This window comes from Monodon monoceros, unplaced genomic scaffold (genome assembly GCF_005190385.1).
Source record: "Monodon monoceros isolate NGI ecotype Baffin Bay Population unplaced genomic scaffold, NGI_Narwhal_1 Super_Scaffold_12, whole genome shotgun sequence".
Taxonomy (NCBI): domain Eukaryota; kingdom Metazoa; phylum Chordata; class Mammalia; order Artiodactyla; family Monodontidae; genus Monodon; species Monodon monoceros.
Genome location: NW_021703768.1, coordinates 125,644,427 through 125,663,148, shown reverse-complemented (window position 1 = coordinate 125,663,148; position 18,722 = coordinate 125,644,427). Strand labels below are relative to the sequence as shown.

Sequence of the window (18,722 nt, the reverse complement as noted above, 5' to 3'; positions counted from 1 at the left end):
TGTGTGTGTGTGTGTGTGTGTGTGTGTGTGTGTGTGTGTGTGTGTGTAGAGGCGAGCCTCAGTGCTTCTGAAGCAGGTTGAGAGAGGCATCACCACAAGAGGGCACTCTGAGCTTTTTTGTCTTCTCTACCTTAATGAAAAATTTAAAAATTTTTCTGTGGCTGCATTACAAATCGAACTAAAACTTAATGGTTTTTTTTTTGTTTTTAGTTTAGCTAACTGATTTAGCAAACTTTTAAAATAAATTCACGTACATTTATTCATTTATCAATAATGCTGATTCGATAGTGCGACCCCTATTGCTTGGCATGCGGGGAAGTGGGGTGGGGGTGCGGTGGAGGCAGAAAGAAACACATGCTTTATGGTGTCCTGGTTCAACCACTGCTCAACTGAGTGCCTGGACAAAGTTCCCGAGAGCAGGACAGTGGTGAAGTTCCCATTCCAGCCTCACAGGATGTTACGAAATGGACAAAATGGAAAGAAAAGCAACTTAAAGGTCAAGAACACAGTTCTCAAGCCCTCTTACCTCTAGTGCATGGCCTTCCACTTGACCTCATGACGTGCTTGAGCCCAAGCCCTGCAGGGGCAACTCTGGGTGGGAAGGAGACGCATCCAGCTGTTAAACCATGACCTCAAGAACAGTATTTCCAGGAATCCCCATCTTAGCATCTAAGGGATTCCTGGGAAAACTGGACCGTGAGGACAAGGTGAGAGAGCGGCCTTCAGCACCAAGGCTCTGGCATGTCCCTAAGGACCAGCTGGAGTTTTCTTCTGCATCTGGCCCCATCTGCAGAAGCCAGGGCGGCTGCTGTGTCTCGCGGGATGTGGATGATTGCTCCGGGGGGAGAGTAGTGACTGGAACTTCAATTGCCCCGGAAAGTACCTTCCCTGTAGTCAAAGGCCATGTTGTCAACCAGAAACCATCTGGTAACACCCCACTCCCCCCTTCGACTGCCATGGATCATGTGTATTCCTTAGTCTCCAGCCAGAGGGAGGGTTTTACTCTAAACCAACTGGGCGGATCCAGTTCCCAGTCTCTGTTTGGCAACTTCTTTGTTGGTGACCCTCAGCAAATCACTTAACCTCAGCCTTCCCCAACTGTAAAATGCTATGGTATAGGACCTACTGGATAAGGTGAGATAAATACAACTATGGTGGCTGGGGGCGGGGAGGAGAAGAGGAAGGAAATCTACAGGATTAATGGAAAATGTCTTGGTCTGTCTTTGCTAAAAGTGACCCAAGATGTAAGGACAAGACCACATGCAGTGGGTAAGAACATGGATCTGAAGGCAGACAGATTAGGTTACAAGCCCAGCTCAACATAGTCAGTGTGTGACCTTGGGCCAGTTGCTTAACTGAGCCTCGGTTTTCTTATCTGGAAAATGGGTTAATAACATTTGCCTCCCAAGCTTGTTGGGAGGTTAAATAAAATTGTGCTTAGCCCAGTGATTTTCCTCTGCTGTTTCTTGCTTGTCTGAAGCCACTGAGAGGGGTCAGATATTTGGGAGATGCCTGGACTAACTTAGGCAACACCTCAAAGAGTGAAGAGCCTGACTCAAAGCCCAGGACTTTTGTCTTTAAGGCTGAAAGGGTTTTTAGGAATTGTCCAGTTCACAAATGATGAAGGGTTGTAGCTTCGAATCATTAACAGTAGCTCTCCAGAACTTAGTGCTGACAAGGATTCTGAAGCTGTACCTGAATGCTTCAAGAAAGGATGCCTTAGAGTTGGGGGAAGGGATAGTTAGGGAGTTTGGGATTGACACGTACACACTCCTGTATTTAAAATGTATAACCAACAAAGACTTACTGTATAACACAGGGAACTCTGCTCAATATTATGTAACAACCTAGATGGGAAAAGAACTTGAAAAAGAATAGATACATGTATGTGTATGACTGAACCACTTTGCTGTACACCTGAAACTAACACAACATTGTTAATCAACTGTACTCCAATATAAGATAAAAAGTTTTACAAAATTACAAAAGAAAAGAAAGAAAGAAAAAAGAAAGGATGCCTCGACCGATTAGCAGTGTCTGTCATGGGCTCAGAAAGTGAAAGCAGAGTCAGGGTGCTGGGTAATGGCCATCACTGAGTGCTCCAACACCTCACTTTACAGATGGACAAACTGGGGTGCACAGAAGATTCAGGCCTTGCCCAGAATCATGAAGCAGATGGTGGCACAGGTAGGACTTGAGTCCAGCAACTTCCTCAGCTGACCATATGGAGAGTGGAAACATTCCCGTCCTTCCTGGTGCCCGCAAGCACCACTACCACTTACCACGTCCAGGCAACGGCCGCAGAACAACTTCTCCCTTCCCGAGCTACAGTGCTTCATCTCAGACTCCCAACTGACCAGAGATGCAGCACTGCACCTCAGGCTGGGAGACAGGGTGCCACGCTGCTCTGCACCAGGGGCTGATGGCAGGGAGTCCACCCTAGACAGGAGAAGGGGCATTAGAGGGGCCTCAGCTCCACCATCCAGCTATTGCCCCAGAGGCTGCTGTAACTACCACAGATGTGTTTCCTGTCCTCAGCCTGGCGTTTGAGCCCTCTGGGACCAAGCCTCAACCTTCCTTTTCTTTTCTTTTTAAACAGTTTTATTGAAATATAATTCACCTATTTAAATTGCACAATGAAGTGGTTTTTAATACATTCACAAAGTGGGAATACATTCACAATCGATTTCAGAACGTTTCATCATTCCAAAAGAACCCTCTTACCATTTAGCCCCTCCTACCCACCTCCCATCACCCCTAGCCCCCAGGCAGGTCTGTCTCTACAGAGCTGCTAATCTTGGCATTTCAGTAAATGGAGCCATCCAATATAATGTTCTACCTTTTGACCCCATACCCCACATTTATGCTTGGTGCATCCCAGCCAAACGGTACATTCATGGTACTTTATATTTTATACCATCAAACATTTGTCTTAGCTTCCTACCTGGCCTCCTTGCTTCTACTCCCACTGACTTCGCAACCATCCATCCCAGCCATCCTCCTAGAGTGATTTCTCAAAATGCAAATATGCCCATATCTCTCCTAGGCTTAAAATGCTAAAAACTCTCCCACTGCCCTCTGGCTAAATTCTGAAACCCTCACAAAAGGCTACAAGGCCTGACCCATCTGGCCCAGCTGGCCACTTCCTCTTGGGCCTCTGGCCCCCTTTTTCCATTCCTCCAAGGAGCCCTGTGCCTACCACCTCAGGGCCCCCAGCTACCATGCTGCTCCCTCTTGCTCCCCTGCCCATCTCCTCCTGGTGGAAGAGGAGACCAAACGGCTACTTCTTGTGGGAAGCCCTCTCTGACTTTCTCAGACATCAGGACACCCTGGTCCATGTCCTCACACATCTTCTGCCCTCTTTCTCTTTCTAATCCTTTACCATACTTGTGATGGTAGATCCTAATATGCGTTGTAAGAGTGGCTGAATCGTATTCTTCAACCTCATTCTCTCCAGTGTCAGAGCTCTTTGCATCTGGGTCTGACTGGGTTAGATCTCCAGTTCCCTGAGGACAGCACCCACATTTGTTAATGGTGAGGATCCCTGCGCCTTGTGGAGGCCTTTGTACATGATGATGGGTCCCAGGGAATGCCACTTAGTGGATGATTGAATGACCATGTAGATAATTCATTTTCCTCTCAAGACCTGGCTTGGGTGGGAACCTCTGAGTGAGCAGGCTGAGCCTCGCCTCTATTTCTTCTGCCCCGCCAAGATCTCAGGGCACCCCCAGAGGACCCTCCTGCATTGCTGATGCCCACTGGGTGGCCTTGGTGCCGGATGACATATACTTTCAGGGATGTCTGAAGGGTGAAGGGAACCAGCAGCCTTTTCTCGGGGGTGGGAGAGAGCAGGAAAACACACACGCCTCCTTCGAATAATAGTCTCATATGCCTCTGGCAGAAGTCTGAAAGCAGGCCTTGATCTGCAGAGTGTTTACCTCTGGTCTGCCACTTGGGGCAAGTCAGGCCTGCTGGCCTGCTGAGTGGGACAGCCCCTGCCTCAGGTATTCCCACCCAAAGACCTGCCTCGCTCTAATATGGAATTCTCATGGAGGAACTCTTTCCAAACTGCGTTTGGCTGGGGAGTGATTCCAACATCAGGATCCAGCTTGGGGGTCCTGAACGGCCCACAGCCTGTCTACTCCACTCTCAGACGGCTCCCACTAGCTCTTGGAGAGGAAACGCTCGCCCTGGCCAACGTGGAGATTTCAGTAAGAAGCCAGGGAGGGTCGTCCCGAAAAAGTGATCATTTGCTGCTGGGAAGCAAGCTGATTAGGCCAGACCCCTGCATTCCTTTGTGCCGGACTGTTTCCAAAGCTCTTTCACCTGACCACCTTTGGCTTCCGAACGCAGCACAGAGAGCGGGCGATTTTGTAGAGTACGTGGCCTGAGCACTAACTTTGTTTCTTGTTTTTTTTAATACGTTTATTTATTTTATTTTTATTTATTTTTGGCTGTGCTGGGTCTTCGTTGCTGCGTGCGGGCTTTCTCTAGTTGCGGCTAGCGGGGGCTACTCTTCGTTGCGGTGTGCGGGCTTCTCATTGCGGTGGCTTCTCTTGTTGCGGAGCACGGGCTCTAGGTGCGCAGGCTTCAGTAGCTGTGGCACGTGGGCTCAGTAGTTGTGGCGCACAGCCTTAGTTGCTCCGCGGCATGTGGGATCTTCCTGGACCAGGTCTCGAACCCATGTCCCCTGTGTTGGCAGGCAGATTCTTAACCACTGCGCTACCAGGGAAGCCCCTGGGCACTAACTCTGGAAGACACAGTGACTCAGGCTATTCCCTGTGTTTGCTTCCAGTCCTTCTGTTTCCCAGGGGGAGAGAGCCTCAGTTTGGTGCTATCCTGTCTCTGACACTTTTCTGGCTCCTGTTTATCTCCCTCAGGCCCAGGGGCTTGCAAGCTATGTACCAGAGGAGAGAATAAGAACGCTGTTGCATTTTTACTGTCTCTATTCTTACCTTTATTATCTCCTAATTATGGACAGTATTTTAGTTTCCCATTTATATTTAGGTATTAAAAATGACTCTTCTTAAATTTTAAAATATTTTGATTGTTGGCAGATATGGCCAAAATTAAAAAGGGGGCATCTGAGTGCCTGCCGTTTGAAAAACTGCCCTATCACATTTAATCTGCAGAGCAGCCATGCAGTGGTCAGGGGACCCTTATCACCACCACATGGAGGGCCAGGAAGGGGAGGAGACGGTTCCCGGGTCACAGACTGGCTTGAACCAGGGGAATTGGCGGCTATTTCCAGCACACCCCATTGGGCTCAGAATATTGCCACGAAGATAGCAGCTCTCCTGGGTGTAGAAACAGGAAGTGGATGGGAGGCAGTCCCACGCTCCTGTGGGAAACTCTGACACAGGGACAGAGGTTGAGACCTTTGACCAGGGGAAGGTATTTGCCTCTATATCCTCTATGGCTATAGGCTGTCTAGTTCTGTTCCTTTGTCTCTAGAAAAATCATAGTGATGCTGATGGTAATAAGAATGTTCATTTCTTGAGGGTTTTAATTGTGCTAATCCCCGTGTATCCCCCAGGCTCCATGGGAAGGGGATTTTCCAAGGGCATGGAACTAGGAGCCCAGCTGGGATTCCTATCAGAACAGCTGCCTCAGGACCATAATTTTTAACCTCCATGCTCCATGTGTCATCCCCTGACCTATTTACCAATCCATCAGGGTTGGGGACAGGATCTAACCATTTCACCTGTCCGTTCAGCAAACCAAATGCATCTTCTACGTGCCGAGGGGAGACAGGCCTGAATCTGATGTGGTCCTTACCCTGGAGGAGCTTGGTCAGTGGAAGGAAATTGCCCTTGGCAAGTTGAATAGGGGACAGACCCAAGTGGCATAAGAGAGAGCCCAGAAAGGACTGCTGAGGGCTTAGGTTCCTCCTCCCTGGGGGAACTGGGAGGGCTTCCTGGAGGAGGAGGTTCTGCAGCTGGGCTGGGAGGAGGGCAGAGGTGCAGGAAAGGTGTCCTTCTGTTGGCTCTCTGGCCCCAGCAACTCTTCCCTTGAGTCTTGCCTACTAGCTGGAAGGCAGACAGAGCTGGCTTTTCTCCTTCACATGATGTCTCACTGAGAAGTGGGTCCATAGCTCTCCTGTTCCACTTACCCCACGAGAGGCTCCTTCTTGCTCTGGGTCCCCAGTCAGGAGATGGGTCCCTCTTGGGACACACAAGTGGTGTGATCCCTTCTCACAAGCGCTTCTCTCTGTTGCCCTGTTTCCCCTTCTGTCAAAGAAGGCAGTTGAACAGGTGGCCTCACAATCTTACCTGGCAGAATCTTACCTGGTGCTACCTGTCCACAGCCAGGGGTGCTGCTCCTGGATGATGGACTGGATTTTCCTCCCTGTTCTCCACTGTCTTCAGGAAATGTCGCTTGGCCTGAGGGGGAACCTCTGTCTTCTGTCTGGAAGCTCTTGGGAGGCTGGGAAGGAGAAAATAAACAGTGGCTGTCTGGATTTTCTCGCCAGGCCTGAGCCAGGAGACCTTCCTGGCTCCTTCCCTTATATGGCCAGGCTGCTCTGGGCTGGGAGTCTGCCACTGCATGTCCCCATCATCCACTGTCACTGAGGGCTGGGGGCCACTGCTGGTCACCTGGGACTCTGGTGCTGCAGAGTCTTGGGCAGGGCTGAAGGTGGAGGGTGGGACCCAGGACATGTCCCTGTGGTTGCCTGCACAAACTGGCCAACTGTCATGGCCTCTGGGCTGCTTGGGGTGAAGCAGGTGGGGAGGATTTCTATTGGGATAAGTGGGGAGGGGGGTAGGAGAAAGGGATCCATCGGGTCTTGACTTAACCCCCAACTCACAAGTGACCCTGGCCAAGCTCTTTCCCTCTCCAAGCCCCTGTTTCTCCCTGTGTCAGTTAAGGGTAGGGAAAACACAAATTAATCCTCACAGTCATCCCCATGAGGTGGGAGCTTTTGTATTCCCATTTTACAGATGGGAAAACAGGCTTCAAGAGGCTAATTGGAACTTGGGGCTGTCTGACTTCAGGGTCTGTGTTCTGAATGGGCTGATCGCTAAGGCTCCTCTTAGTAATAATATTCAATAACTCACATATACCATATGGAAAAGGGATTCTGCTGGAGATGCTCCCCTGGAAGACCAGGGGGCCCCAGTGCCCAATGACCCAGCCCAAAGGTGAATGTTCTGTAAAGCAATGCGGGCAGATGCTGTAAGTCATTCAGTTCGGTGTCCCCAGCACCCCACATAGGGCCTGGTGCAGACTCAGGGCTCAGGAAAGGGGAGCTGTGGGATCACTGAATGAATGAACCTCAGTAGTCACATCTGTACTATGGGCACAATCTTCTAACTCCAGGCACATTCGGAGGATTAAACAAAACAATGGATGAGAAAGCACAGAGATGCCACCTTTACATGATGGTGTTGTCTTTCTGTTCACAAATTCCTTCTTCCCTCTAAAGTGCCCACCTGTGTGTCAGCCCCAGGCCGTTGCCTCCTGAGCTGACCAGTTCCCGCTCAGCCCAGCTGAGTGTTGGGGGGTAGATCTGCTAGGGGCCTGGGCTCTGGGCTCTGGCAGCAGTGACCGTGGGAGAGGCTGCCGGAGGGGAGGGAGGGAGGGAAGGTGGGGCTGGTTTGCTGGGAACAGCTCAGAAGTGAGCCTTGCATAAGCACGAACATCCTGTGTGCTCTTGAGCTAGCCCTGGAACCTCCCTCAGCCCATCCATCATCATGGCATTCTCTCGGACCCCAGCCCCCTTCCTGGGGCCCAGGGGCGGGGGGAGGGGGCTGAGGAGGGCCTGTCAGCGTGGCCGAGAGACCGCAGCTGGCAGCTCTGCAGGCCTGCTCAGTGTTGGAGCCCGACAGTGCGGGGGGGGAGGTGGCGCCTGCCGCCCTCCTAATGCAATTTGTTTGGACCCAGTCTCCAAGGCTCATTTGCTAGTGAATGAGGGCCAGGTGTGTGCGCTGTGCCGGGGCGCACGTTTGCACACACGTGTGGGGTGTGTGCAGAGGTTAACAGGTGTGCTGTGTTATATAAGCAGCCTGGGCTGCGCCTGCTGTCTTTGGCGTGTCAGCTCCTTGTCCGAGTCCTGCCTCCTCTGCTCACTTCCAAATCTTCCTCCTCTTTTTCCATCCTCTGGAGATCTGGTGCCAGAATCCCCCTCTGCCCTTGACTGTCTGTATGACTCTGAGTGGAACTCCTTCACTTCCCTGGGCCTCAGTTTCTCCACCTGTCTTATGGAGCTGGTCCCTCACCCTGCCCGCTCCACGAACAGCTGGTAAGTGTGGGAAGAATATGATGCACGGTAAAAACAACTGCTCACGGCTTCTAGAGCTTCACCGTATTCCAAGCACTATGCGTCCGAGCACATGCCTGACGCTCTCAAAGCCCCGAGGGCTGGTTCTGTTATCAGAGGCTGACACAGCCCCAGGTCTCCCTGCTTCTAGAATCCGACCCCATTTACTTCTTTCCAGGGAAAATGACCATCATCCTCCACAGCTCCCCCAAGTCCTTTGTTCTCGGGAGCACGCAGGCTTTGCGTTGCTGGTTTGTAGGGAGCAGGGCGTGAGGTGGATTCTTGGCTCCTGGTGGGTTTTCCCTTCTTTGGTTCCATTTCTTTTCACCTACGATCCCGGTGCAACAGCCCTGACTTGCCGGCACCCTGTCAATCAGCAGGGTCTTCCTTTAACCCTTCCCGTTCTGAGGCCTGGTTTCTTGGTCATCCTGAGGGCTGGGATGGGGAGTTTATCGCTGGCGGGGTGGGGAGGGTGGGGTGTCGGTGCCCGTGAGTGGAGGTGGGGTGGCACTCACAGGTCTGTGTCCAGGGCCCCTGCCGCCTACCCTCCTCAGGTCTTCAGGAGGCCCCTCTCTGGGGTGTTTGCTCCTTCAGCGTCAGGGTTGCAGGGGTGGCCCCTCCCACCAGCCAGTGCCCTTGCCTGAAAGGAACAAGGATACCCCTTATCAGAGGACTCTGGGGTGCCCTTTGGCCAGAGCCCTGGCCTTTGTTTGTCCTGACTGGGCTGCCGGGCTCCGATGGCTTTGAGGATGAGCCTGGGCTGTTGCTGGGTCCTTAGAAGCCTCAGGCTGAGGCTGTTGAGATTTTCCAGGCCTCAGAGAGTCTGTCCTTCAGCCTCTAGGCTGCCATTATCTCTGCTATGCTTACCTGGCTTTCAGAGAGGGTCTTCTGAGGAGCTCTAGGCTCCAAGAGCAAGAGGGGTCACCTTCCCTTTCCAGCGCATCAAGACCCCATCAGCAAAAGAATGGGTCTGGAAGGAAATTGCCGAGAGGCCCTGCTGACCGTTGGCCCCCACCTCTAGCCTCGCATGTGGAAAAGGAGCCATTTAGGGGTAGGTGGAAATCCGGGGTTCACACAGTGGCCAAGACTGAAGGGACAGCCCTGGGGCCACCTGTGACCACTTCCAGCTGCACGAGGCTTTCAGCCTGCAAAATGCTCTCTCCTGTAACTTAAGGCACACTCAAAACCACTGCCAGAGATAGGAATGGCTTCCTTGCTTACTGAGGCTCAAAGAGGCTCTGTGACGCACCCCGGTCAACCCCTGCTGAGTGTCAGAGGCCAGCTTGAACCCTGGGCTGTTCACGCTCAATCCAGCTGTCTCCTGAGCTCGGGCAGCAGTCGGTTGGATGACCACAAAACGGAGCTCACGTCGTCACAGACATCACAAAAACCCCTGTTCCCTCTCCTGGCCTTGCTCATTTCCAAGAAATACGAGGGGCTGGGGATAGGCCACATCTGGGAACCAGATGGCACTACCGTGGGAGATGGCTGAGGTCGGGGCCCCATGCAAGCACACCTACCCACACCTACGCTGGTTTTTTCTGGAGGGGCTTCTTTGCCCACAGCTCCCCTTCCTCAGCTCTCTCACCCTTGTGCATGTCCTATAGCTTGTGTTCTCCTTGGGCTCCAGGGCCCTAGGGTTTCCAGCATATTTTTGGGAAAAACTGAGAAGACACCCGCCCTGGGGTCCAGCAGACATGTGTTTGAATCTCCCCCCTTGCACTTTCTAGCTGTGTGATCTTGAGCTGGTGGCTTCACCTCTCTGAACCTTGGCTTGTTTGTGAAGGTCAAACGAGGTAGATGTCAAGTGCAAGCACAGTTTCTGCACATTGTAAGTCCACAATAAGTGGCTGCAGCTTCCATTATGAGCACGGGGCTGGACCCACAGCAAGGCACAGGCATGGGAGCACGAGAAGCAGGAAGGATGAGGGCAAAGGTCCGAAGAGGCATCTAGGGAAGATGTGGAAGCTGGGGTGGGAGCTGCCGTGTGGGGCCCCTTTCCATGCCCCCTCCGTTGTGCGGCTCCTCTGGGTCTCCATTCCCAGAGCGCCCTCCCACCCCCTTGACAGCTCAGCTGAGTTCACCAGCCTCACACGCTCCCCACTTCCTCCCCAGGGAAGGTCGCTGCTGGGGACTTTCGAGCAAGCCCTGGGAACACAGTCTGAGGCTGTCACAAGATGATGCAGGAGGAAGGGAAGAGAGGGAGAGAAAAGGGGCCTAGACCCCGGCAGTGACCTACAGTTCCTACAATTCCAAGCCCAGCCTCGGGTAGCTCGGTATCTGGGAGGGTGGGGGTTAGAGATCAGGATCCCCAAGACTCCCCATCACCCTGACCTTCCAATGTGAACAGACTGGGATAACAGTGACAGTGGTAACAGCTCCCAGCTACCCAGCTTACACTGGGACATGCCGTAATCATAACAATGGCCAATACATGTTACAGCTAACACACTGGGTGCCTCCGATGTGCTCCACACTTGCTAAGTGCTTCTTTTACACAGGTTTTCTTATTTTATCCTCACAATCACTTGTGAGTTAGGAACCACTCTTAACCCTGTTTTGCAAATGAGGAAACCAAGGCTCTCAGGAGTTACAGCAGTCCCTCAAGGTCACTTAGTTCGTACATGTTGGGATCACGATTGGCTCTGGGCAGCCCAGCATGCATTTTTCAGGCTCCCCTGTAGGACCAGACTATTTATGGCACCCTTTTTACAGAGCGACAGCCGGAGTCAGCATCACATGACATTCTGTCAAGTGTGTATTATGGAAAGCATCCTTATGGAAAGGGAGCTGTGAGTAGGGAGAGCATTTTCAGTGTAAGTGGAGGCTGTGTGCACCCTGGCAATGGGCGTCCCCAGAAACAACGGACTTCTCACAGCATTTCTCTTTCCCACAGCATTTCTCCCTTGTATGCTGTCTGTTTGAAGAAACTATCATGATAAAGGAGTTAGTTTTCCCTTCTGTCCTGTCCACTTTGCAAAGAACTGAGACCCCCAGGGTTCCAGTTTGCTGGGCTGGGTGATGCTTTCTGGGTAATGCAGATGTTGGCTTCTTCTGGAAGGTGTTGGATGGAAGAGCAGCAGGTTAGGTACCAGGTCTCCTGTAGGCATGCTGTGTGACTGTAGACAAGTGCCTTCCCCTCTCTGGGCCTCACCATGATGTGGTGGAGAGAAGACTGGACTCCATGGTGTCCAGAGTCTCAGATAAAGGGGGATGGTTTGACTCCATCCCATCCCCCTGCATGAAGGAATGCGTAGCTCTCCATGGAGTGAAAGGCACCGGGCATCAAGGGTTAAGGCTGGAGCTCCCCTGCTGCCTCTCACTCCCCTTGTTCCCATCTCACCCTCACTGCCCAGCCCAAGGCAGGCCCCAGGGACCCACACCTTGGGATTTTGTGCAGCAGGACATGAAGTCTCAGAGCATTAGTGCTGAAGGCACCCTAGTTGCGTTCCCATTGTTTGGATGAGGAAACTGAGACACGGAGAGGAGAGGCAACAAGCTCAAAGTGATGCAGCCGGTCAGAGGCCCAGCTGGGACTGACCCCTTCCACTCACGGAAGGATCCTAATCGGTCAGATCTTAACAAAGGTCCCTGGGAGGAAGGCGGGAGAGAGAAGGGCCTTTGAGTTCCTTTGGCTTGAAGATGGAATAATCATGACTTCCTTTTCTAAATATCTTTTGGCCCTTCCTAGAACCAGATGGCGGATGTTTGGAATTTATGTTGTAAATAGTGTTTAAGAAAAGAGTGTGTGTGGGGGGTGCAGATATGTTACTTTTCCAACCACCTAAAACAAGATCTGAGGGAGGGAAGTTGGGGAGGGGAGCTGACTGAGGAGATTTGGGGTGAAGGGAGAAGTGAGGGGGGAGAAAGAGGGGAGGAGAGGGAAAGAAAAAAGGAAGGGGGATTGATGGAGTGAGAGTGAGAGTAGAACAAAGACAGAGAGATGAGGAGGGAGGGAAGAGACAGCAATGGGCGAAGAGGGAGGAAGACTGAGGGAAGGTGGGTGAGGGAGATGGGGAGGGGGCTCCCCCGGTGCGGGCTCAGATGGGCTCCATCTTGAGTTCAGGAGCAAACCCTTGAGTTTTCTAAAAATAGCTCAGCCTTTCCCCCAGTGGAGCTGGCAGCAGGGACTGAGAGAGGCACGCTTGCCCTTTTATGGTAAGAAAAATCCAGATCCTCCAGGGGAGCTGGGCTGGAGCCTGTAGTTCTCGATGAAGCCTGGCCCTGGGGTCTGGGGTGGGACAGGGCTGGATGGAGGCTGTGACTTGGTGGGGTTTCCTGGCCTAGGTAGACCCACACTCTGTGCAGAAAGGGCTGAGGTTGCCACACTGGAAAACCCTGGGGTCCTGGGGTGCAAGGGCTCCTAGAGACATCTGGTCCACCCCATCACCCTGTTTGATAGAAGAAACTGAGTCCCAGAGAGGGGCAGAGATTGTGGGCTCCCCAGGTAGGGGTTTGAAATGTCAAGGTAAGTCAGTCTCTCGGTTCACATGAGGATGGCTTACATGCCCATTATTCTGGAGGACAGTGTGGTCTGAGTGTCAGGAGACCTAAGGCCCACTCGGAGTTTACATGTGACTTGCTGTGTGACCTTGAGCAATCTGCGGAACTTCTCTGGTCTCACATCGATCACTGGAGTGATCATAAGGGCCTTCCCAGCTTTTTGCCTCTCTGGGAATTCCAAGGCTGGAAAGCAAAGGTGGGGCATAGAGGATGCTGCTCCCAGGCAGAGGGGAATCTGCAGGCTGCTGTTTCTTCCTGTGCCTGACCTACTTCCTGTTCTGAAGCAAAAGCTAAGATGGACTGAGAAAGAGAGGAGGAGACTGAAGCAGATTATGGATGAAATCTCTGACTATCCAAGCTGGTTGGGTCCAGCCCCTCACTGGGCACACTGAGGCCAGAGAGGACCTCATCTCAGGTCATGTTAAGGTCATGTGGTGAATTGGGGCAGAGCCAGGAAAAGAACCAAGGGCTTCCCCTCCCAGCCTTGAGCTCTTTCCTCTGTAGGAGGCCTCCCATCTGCAGCAGCTGACAACTTTGCGGACCATGTCTGGCCAGGGAAAGCACCTTCCTGGGCAGAGCTGCCAGAAGTGAAGATATGCCATTATCCTCTGACTACCTCTTAGAGACAGTTATGTCCTGGCAGGGTAACTGCCTCTTCTCTGTCTCCCTCCTTTGGCTGTAAGGACCATACCACAGTCTCCATCTAGAAGGCAGGGAAGGGGCAAAGAAGGATTCAAGGACTGGGTGGCCACTCTGGCAGTCTGATCTTTGGCAAGTCTCTCCCCATCATTGGCCTCAGGTCCTGCATCTGTAACACGAGGAGGTGGCTTTGATGAGCTTAAAGGTCCCTTTCAGCTCTAACAGGACTTGGTTGTTATGAGTTTCAACACCAGGAGTGTTTATTAAACATCTACCAGGATCACCAGGGTGAACGAGATGGATTTAGTAGTACTCTGTAGCTTTACAGTCCATTAAGGCTGGGACCTAGTGCCCAAGGTTCTTGGAAGCTCCAATCCTGATATCCACTGTCTATTCTGGGAAACTTGGCTGACTCTCTAACCCCAACTTGAACCCAGAGCTAATGTAACTCTAGTCTTGGGTGTCCAGGAATGCCTGCTGGTCTGATCGATGATCATGCCCACCGCCCACCACCCTGCCCAGGTTTCGTTATCCCCTTGACTTTGCCCTCCCCTCCACCCTCTCCCATGTGGTGTCCACCTCCCCGGGCCCGTCTGGGTCCTTTCCCTATCTTCCCAGCACCCCCATCTCTCCACACTGGTCTTCCTGTGATTCTGCCCAATGAGGACACTTGCTTTGGTCTTCCAGCTTCCTGTGACCGCCTCTCCCACCGCTGGGGGAAAGGAGGAACAGGAAAGAAAGGGGGACAAAAATAAAGCATGTTGTTCTAAACTGGAATCTTCCCTGTGATCCTCCTGGAATTTCCATGCAGACTCTGTGGGGCATGTGAACAGGGTTCCCCGGGACGCTGGCCCCCTCTGCCTCATTCCTGCTGGGTGGAATATTCCCCCAGGGACCTGGTGTCACAACCAGGCTCCAGGTGTCTCTGGTCAGGCCTGGTGCTCCCTGGGAAGGGCAGAATGCAGCAGTGGAAGGGTGGAAGGGGTGGAAGGAAGTGGGAGGGAGGGAGGTCCCTAGAGGCCCCTGTGTGAAATCAGGGCAGAACTGATGTCATGCCTAGCTGGGAATCTGACATCCAGGCAGCCGGGGGGCTCAACCCTGTAAGATTGTCCCAGGGCAGCTAAGCTGTGATGTGAAGTCCCAGGCTGGTGGTGGGAAAGGCCATGAGGCCCAACCTCCTCTAATGCTGAACTTCTCTCTAGAATGTCCCTGCTAAACTTGCATACCTCTGGTGATGGGAAGCTCACTGCTTCCCAATCACCTAGTCTCTCTTTGGACAGGCTATCGCAGTCTCCTTCCGAATATCCCGCTGACCTTTACCTCTCTGGGGCTGCATGCCCTGTCCTTTTGGGCTACAAAGAACAAGTTCCTGATCCCCAGAAAGCTCTTCAAATCTTAAAGATGATGGCTGCAGCCCTCAGCCTTACTACCCCTCCTAATCTCACCCCAAGGTCTCCTGTCCCATTATTTGACATCTCAGAGTCAACAATGCCCAAATTCCCAATTCTCTCTCCTGCACTGAGGCTCTTGGCCTGATGGTGTTTTGGGGGAGGGTACAGATTTCCCTCCCAGAGGCAGATGTCAAGGAGCACTTCTTCCATCTCCTGGGGCTTTGGTTTCTGGCGATCAAAGCCATTCTGCAACTTTGTCAGCCTCAAACCTTACAGGGCTTCTCGACCCGCTCTCGGTTCAAACAGCCAAGTGGGCTTGTTTGCTCTTCTCCTGAAAATGTCTTTCCTCCTCCCTACCTTTGTACACAGAACTCTCCACCTGGAATGCCTTTTCCTCTCTTCTCGGTCTATCCAAAGTGCGCCCCTGCTACTCTGACCACCCCTACCCCAGGTTTTCCTTCCCTGAGAGTCTGGGCATCCGTTGTCATACGTGGGATAAGCAGAGCTGTCCTCCTTCCATCCCAAATCATGGAACATCTCGGCCTGAAGTGCCCAAAGGGACTGATGAACTTACTTCTCTGTTGGCTATAGAGCCAGGGCTAGAGTCTTAGCCTGTTTCTTTCCCTTTCTCCCCATCTTGTTCAGCTTATCTCGTCAGATGCCTTCAGACTCAGTAGGGTTGTTGGGTGACATGTCTGAGGTCCGGCAGGCTCCAGGCAGACTGACCAGTGGCCTCTGAGCCCAGCAGCCCAGCCAGGGTGGTGTCGTGACCACTATGGATGGCCTCCCTAGGCGGCGGCCTCCCTCTGAACACTTCACCCCATCCCTATTTCTCTGAAGGAGGAGGAGGGTATGGGGCAAAAGCTAGTGGCAGCTGAACAGTGTCCCTGTTAAGTTTGCAGGGCCCAGTGTGTTTTCCATCTCCCTTGGTGCATGGCTTGGGTCAGAGGAGGACCTTAGAGGAGGTGACCTATGCTTGTGGCTGGTATGGGCTCTCGGGAATGTGCAAGAGTGAGGCTGCTTCTTCCAGAAATGGACTAGCTGACTACCCCATCCTCAAATAACTGATGAGCTGTGACAGTCAAGGGCAGCCCAGGACTGAACAGGCCCCCAGGGGTACTCAGCCCACAGTAAGGTGTGCTCACTGGTGAGAACTGTCTGCATTTTTGCCCCTGAGCAGGCGTGGAGATGGGAGTTGGGGGGGGGGCTCTGTTTGTATCTTACCATAACAACGCCTAATCTAGAAGGAGGCATCGTGCTTCAAATGGCCCCCTTCCTAAATGCCAAGAATTTTCCTATTAGACGGGTAGAACCAGAAGTAGCTTTTGCTCACAGACTCAGGGGGGCAGTGCTAGAGTATATGTGCATGGGTTCTGGAGTCATCCAGACCTGGGTTTGAGCCACAGCTGAGCCTCTTACAAGCTGTGTGACTTTGGGCAAATGACTAAACCTCTCTGAGCCTCTGAGTTCCCAGAGGGTTAATGTTATTTACCTCAGAGAGTGCTGGATGGAGGGTTGGCCGCTTGGGAAGACTTGATATATGGCGATTGTTATTTCTGAAGGAGCAAGGGCAGCTTATCCCCCTAGGTGGAAGGTAGAGTTGGGGTCCAGTACGGCACCTCCTCCCCCCAAAGAAACTGCCTTTTGGCAGTTATTTTTTATTCAGTACTTACTATGTGTCAGTCACTGTTCTAAGGACCTCATGAGTTTTAACTCATTTAATCCAGACAATGCAATAACCTAACGAGGCAGGTACTCTTATCATGCCCAAGGTCACACAGCTGATATTAGGCAGATCTGGGATTCAAGCCCAGGCAGCCTGACTCCCCTCTGGCACCTTTTACAGCCAGCCTGCTGCATCTTAGCCCCAGTTAGCAGTGCTCTGACCCGCCTGGTCCCCTCATCACCTGGGCACTAGGATTCATGCAGCCCATACTGGAAAGGCCCCTGGCTCCAGAGTCAGCCTCTGTTTTCTCATCCAAACGAAAAGGGGCCTGATGAGTGGGTGATCCATGGGCCACGAGAGTGGGTGACTCATGCTGTGCATTTCTGTTTTGAATTGGAGAAAAGGTTTCTGTTGGTGAAGCACTGCCACCAACAAGCCTCTTTTGCAAGAGGGGAGGGGGCCGGCCTCTGCGGGCTCTCGCCATGTGTGGTGAAGCCCCATGGGGCCAGGGCTGTCTAGACAGGCCTTTAGGAGGTGGCAGACACTGTGAGCTCTTTCCTCCGAATTCCTGCAGACCATCACAGGCAACCTCTCCTTGGCCCGTGGCCACTGCATACTGCTGGGCTGGGGGAGAGCCACGTAGGCTGTGCCCACCCCCACCCCAGGGCCTGCAGGCTACCCTGCGACTTGGTGCATGTAGGGCAAATTTCTAGATACCCATGTGGACAGTAGTGTTGCAGCATTTCTGTTTCTTCCTTATGTTCTTAATTATACAAATTCAATAAGAACAGAATAAAATGTGTAACTTGTATACTTTAAGAATTCAGATAATTTCAAGTGTTGTCAAGGAGGGGAGTGCTCACGTTCTGCTGGTGGAAGTTGTGACGTGGTTTGGCCACTCTGGAAAATAATCTGCTTTCCTGTGAGGTTGACAGGTGTGCATGCCAGAACCTAGCAGTCCCTCCCTAGATATGAACCCCAGACAAACTCTGGCTCATGTGCCCCAGGAGGTATGGACAAAAAGGGTCATAATAACCATAATTGGAAAAAATCTTTATCACAGTTCTTTCCACGACCCCATGGCCCTGAGCCCCAGGGACTGTTTAGTTGGGAAATCACTATTGAGGCAGGGCCCAGGCATAGCCTGGAGATGAGGACCTCAGAGGCCACCTCCCCTAACTCTCAAGGCTCACACAGGGAATCAGACACAGCCCCGAGGGTCAGTGGCTCAGTGGCGGCACCAGGCCTTGAACTGGTATTCCTCAGGGCTATATGTGTCAGCTCTTCCCTGGAACAAGCCAGCCTGGGAAAGGGCTGACTTTGCCCCAGGAGCTGCCATGTGGATCCTAGGGACAAGTGACAAGCAAACTCCTTTCTGTCCTGGGAGGAGCAATAGCCTTGCAACTAGACGACTTGGGTTCAAGCTCTGGTGTGGTCACCCATTTAGCCTTGGTCTCCTCTACGAAGTGGGATCCCTCATCATTGTGCTCAGAGGTGCCCTGGTGGGCAGGCTACAAGCATGCATTTTGTAGACTGGGTTCAGATCCCCTCTGCCACTTCCTAGCCATGTGACCTTGGGTAAGCTCCAGTGGTTTCTTTCCCTATAAATTAGGATGATGTAATGATGCTGATTCCTTCCACAGGGTAATCCTGGGAGGATTAAATGATAATGCAAGAGATTCAGCCCAGTACCTGGCAGGGGGGAAATCCCCCATACAAATTCATGAGGTACTTTGGAAGGTCCCTAGGAGTTATGGGGTGTGGTGTCCAAGGAGCAAGGCAGGAGGTAGGAGACCCCTGGGGACAGAGGAGCTGGGGCGGCCGGCACACATACGGTGTCCAGGTTTAATAGTTCATGAGCTGTGTGACCTTATGCAAGCTGCTTAACCTCTCTGTGCCTCAGTTTCCTTATCCGTACAATGGGGATAATAGTTGTACCTACCTCACTGGGTTGTTCTGAAGATTAAGTGAATTAATTTGTGTAAAGGTCTTAGGCCTGTACTGTCATAATCACAGTGTAATTCTCCTATCCGCACCACCTTACAGAGGCCTGGGCTGGGCAGAGACTTGTTCTCTTCCAGCTCTGCCATCAGCTCTCCAGGTGACCTAGAGCAGTGTTCTCTTTTTGTGGGTTCAGTTACCTCAGCTGTGTTTGTGAGGGTACCAGGCTGCTTGACAGCCCAGCATTCTCAAAACTCCGTGTGCTCAGGATTCCCTGGAGAGCTTGTAATGTAGCTTCCTGGGCCCCACTCAGGATTCCCTG

The 18,722-nt window shown here is 52.3% G+C and overlaps 1 protein-coding gene across 1 annotated transcript in view; it reads right to left on the bottom strand.

The window, feature by feature from the left end:
* Positions 1 to 6: 6 nt before the first annotated feature.
* Positions 7 to 18,722, bottom strand: part of LOC114892149 — a 32,727-nt gene continuing 14,011 nt past the window's right edge. The window contains 3 exon segments of the mRNA XM_029216829.1: positions 7 to 6,855; positions 8,220 to 8,317; positions 8,828 to 9,026. Of these exon segments, the coding sequence (XP_029072662.1) occupies positions 6,261 to 6,855; positions 8,220 to 8,317; positions 8,828 to 9,026 (892 nt within the window). The 3' untranslated portion in view covers positions 7 to 6,260.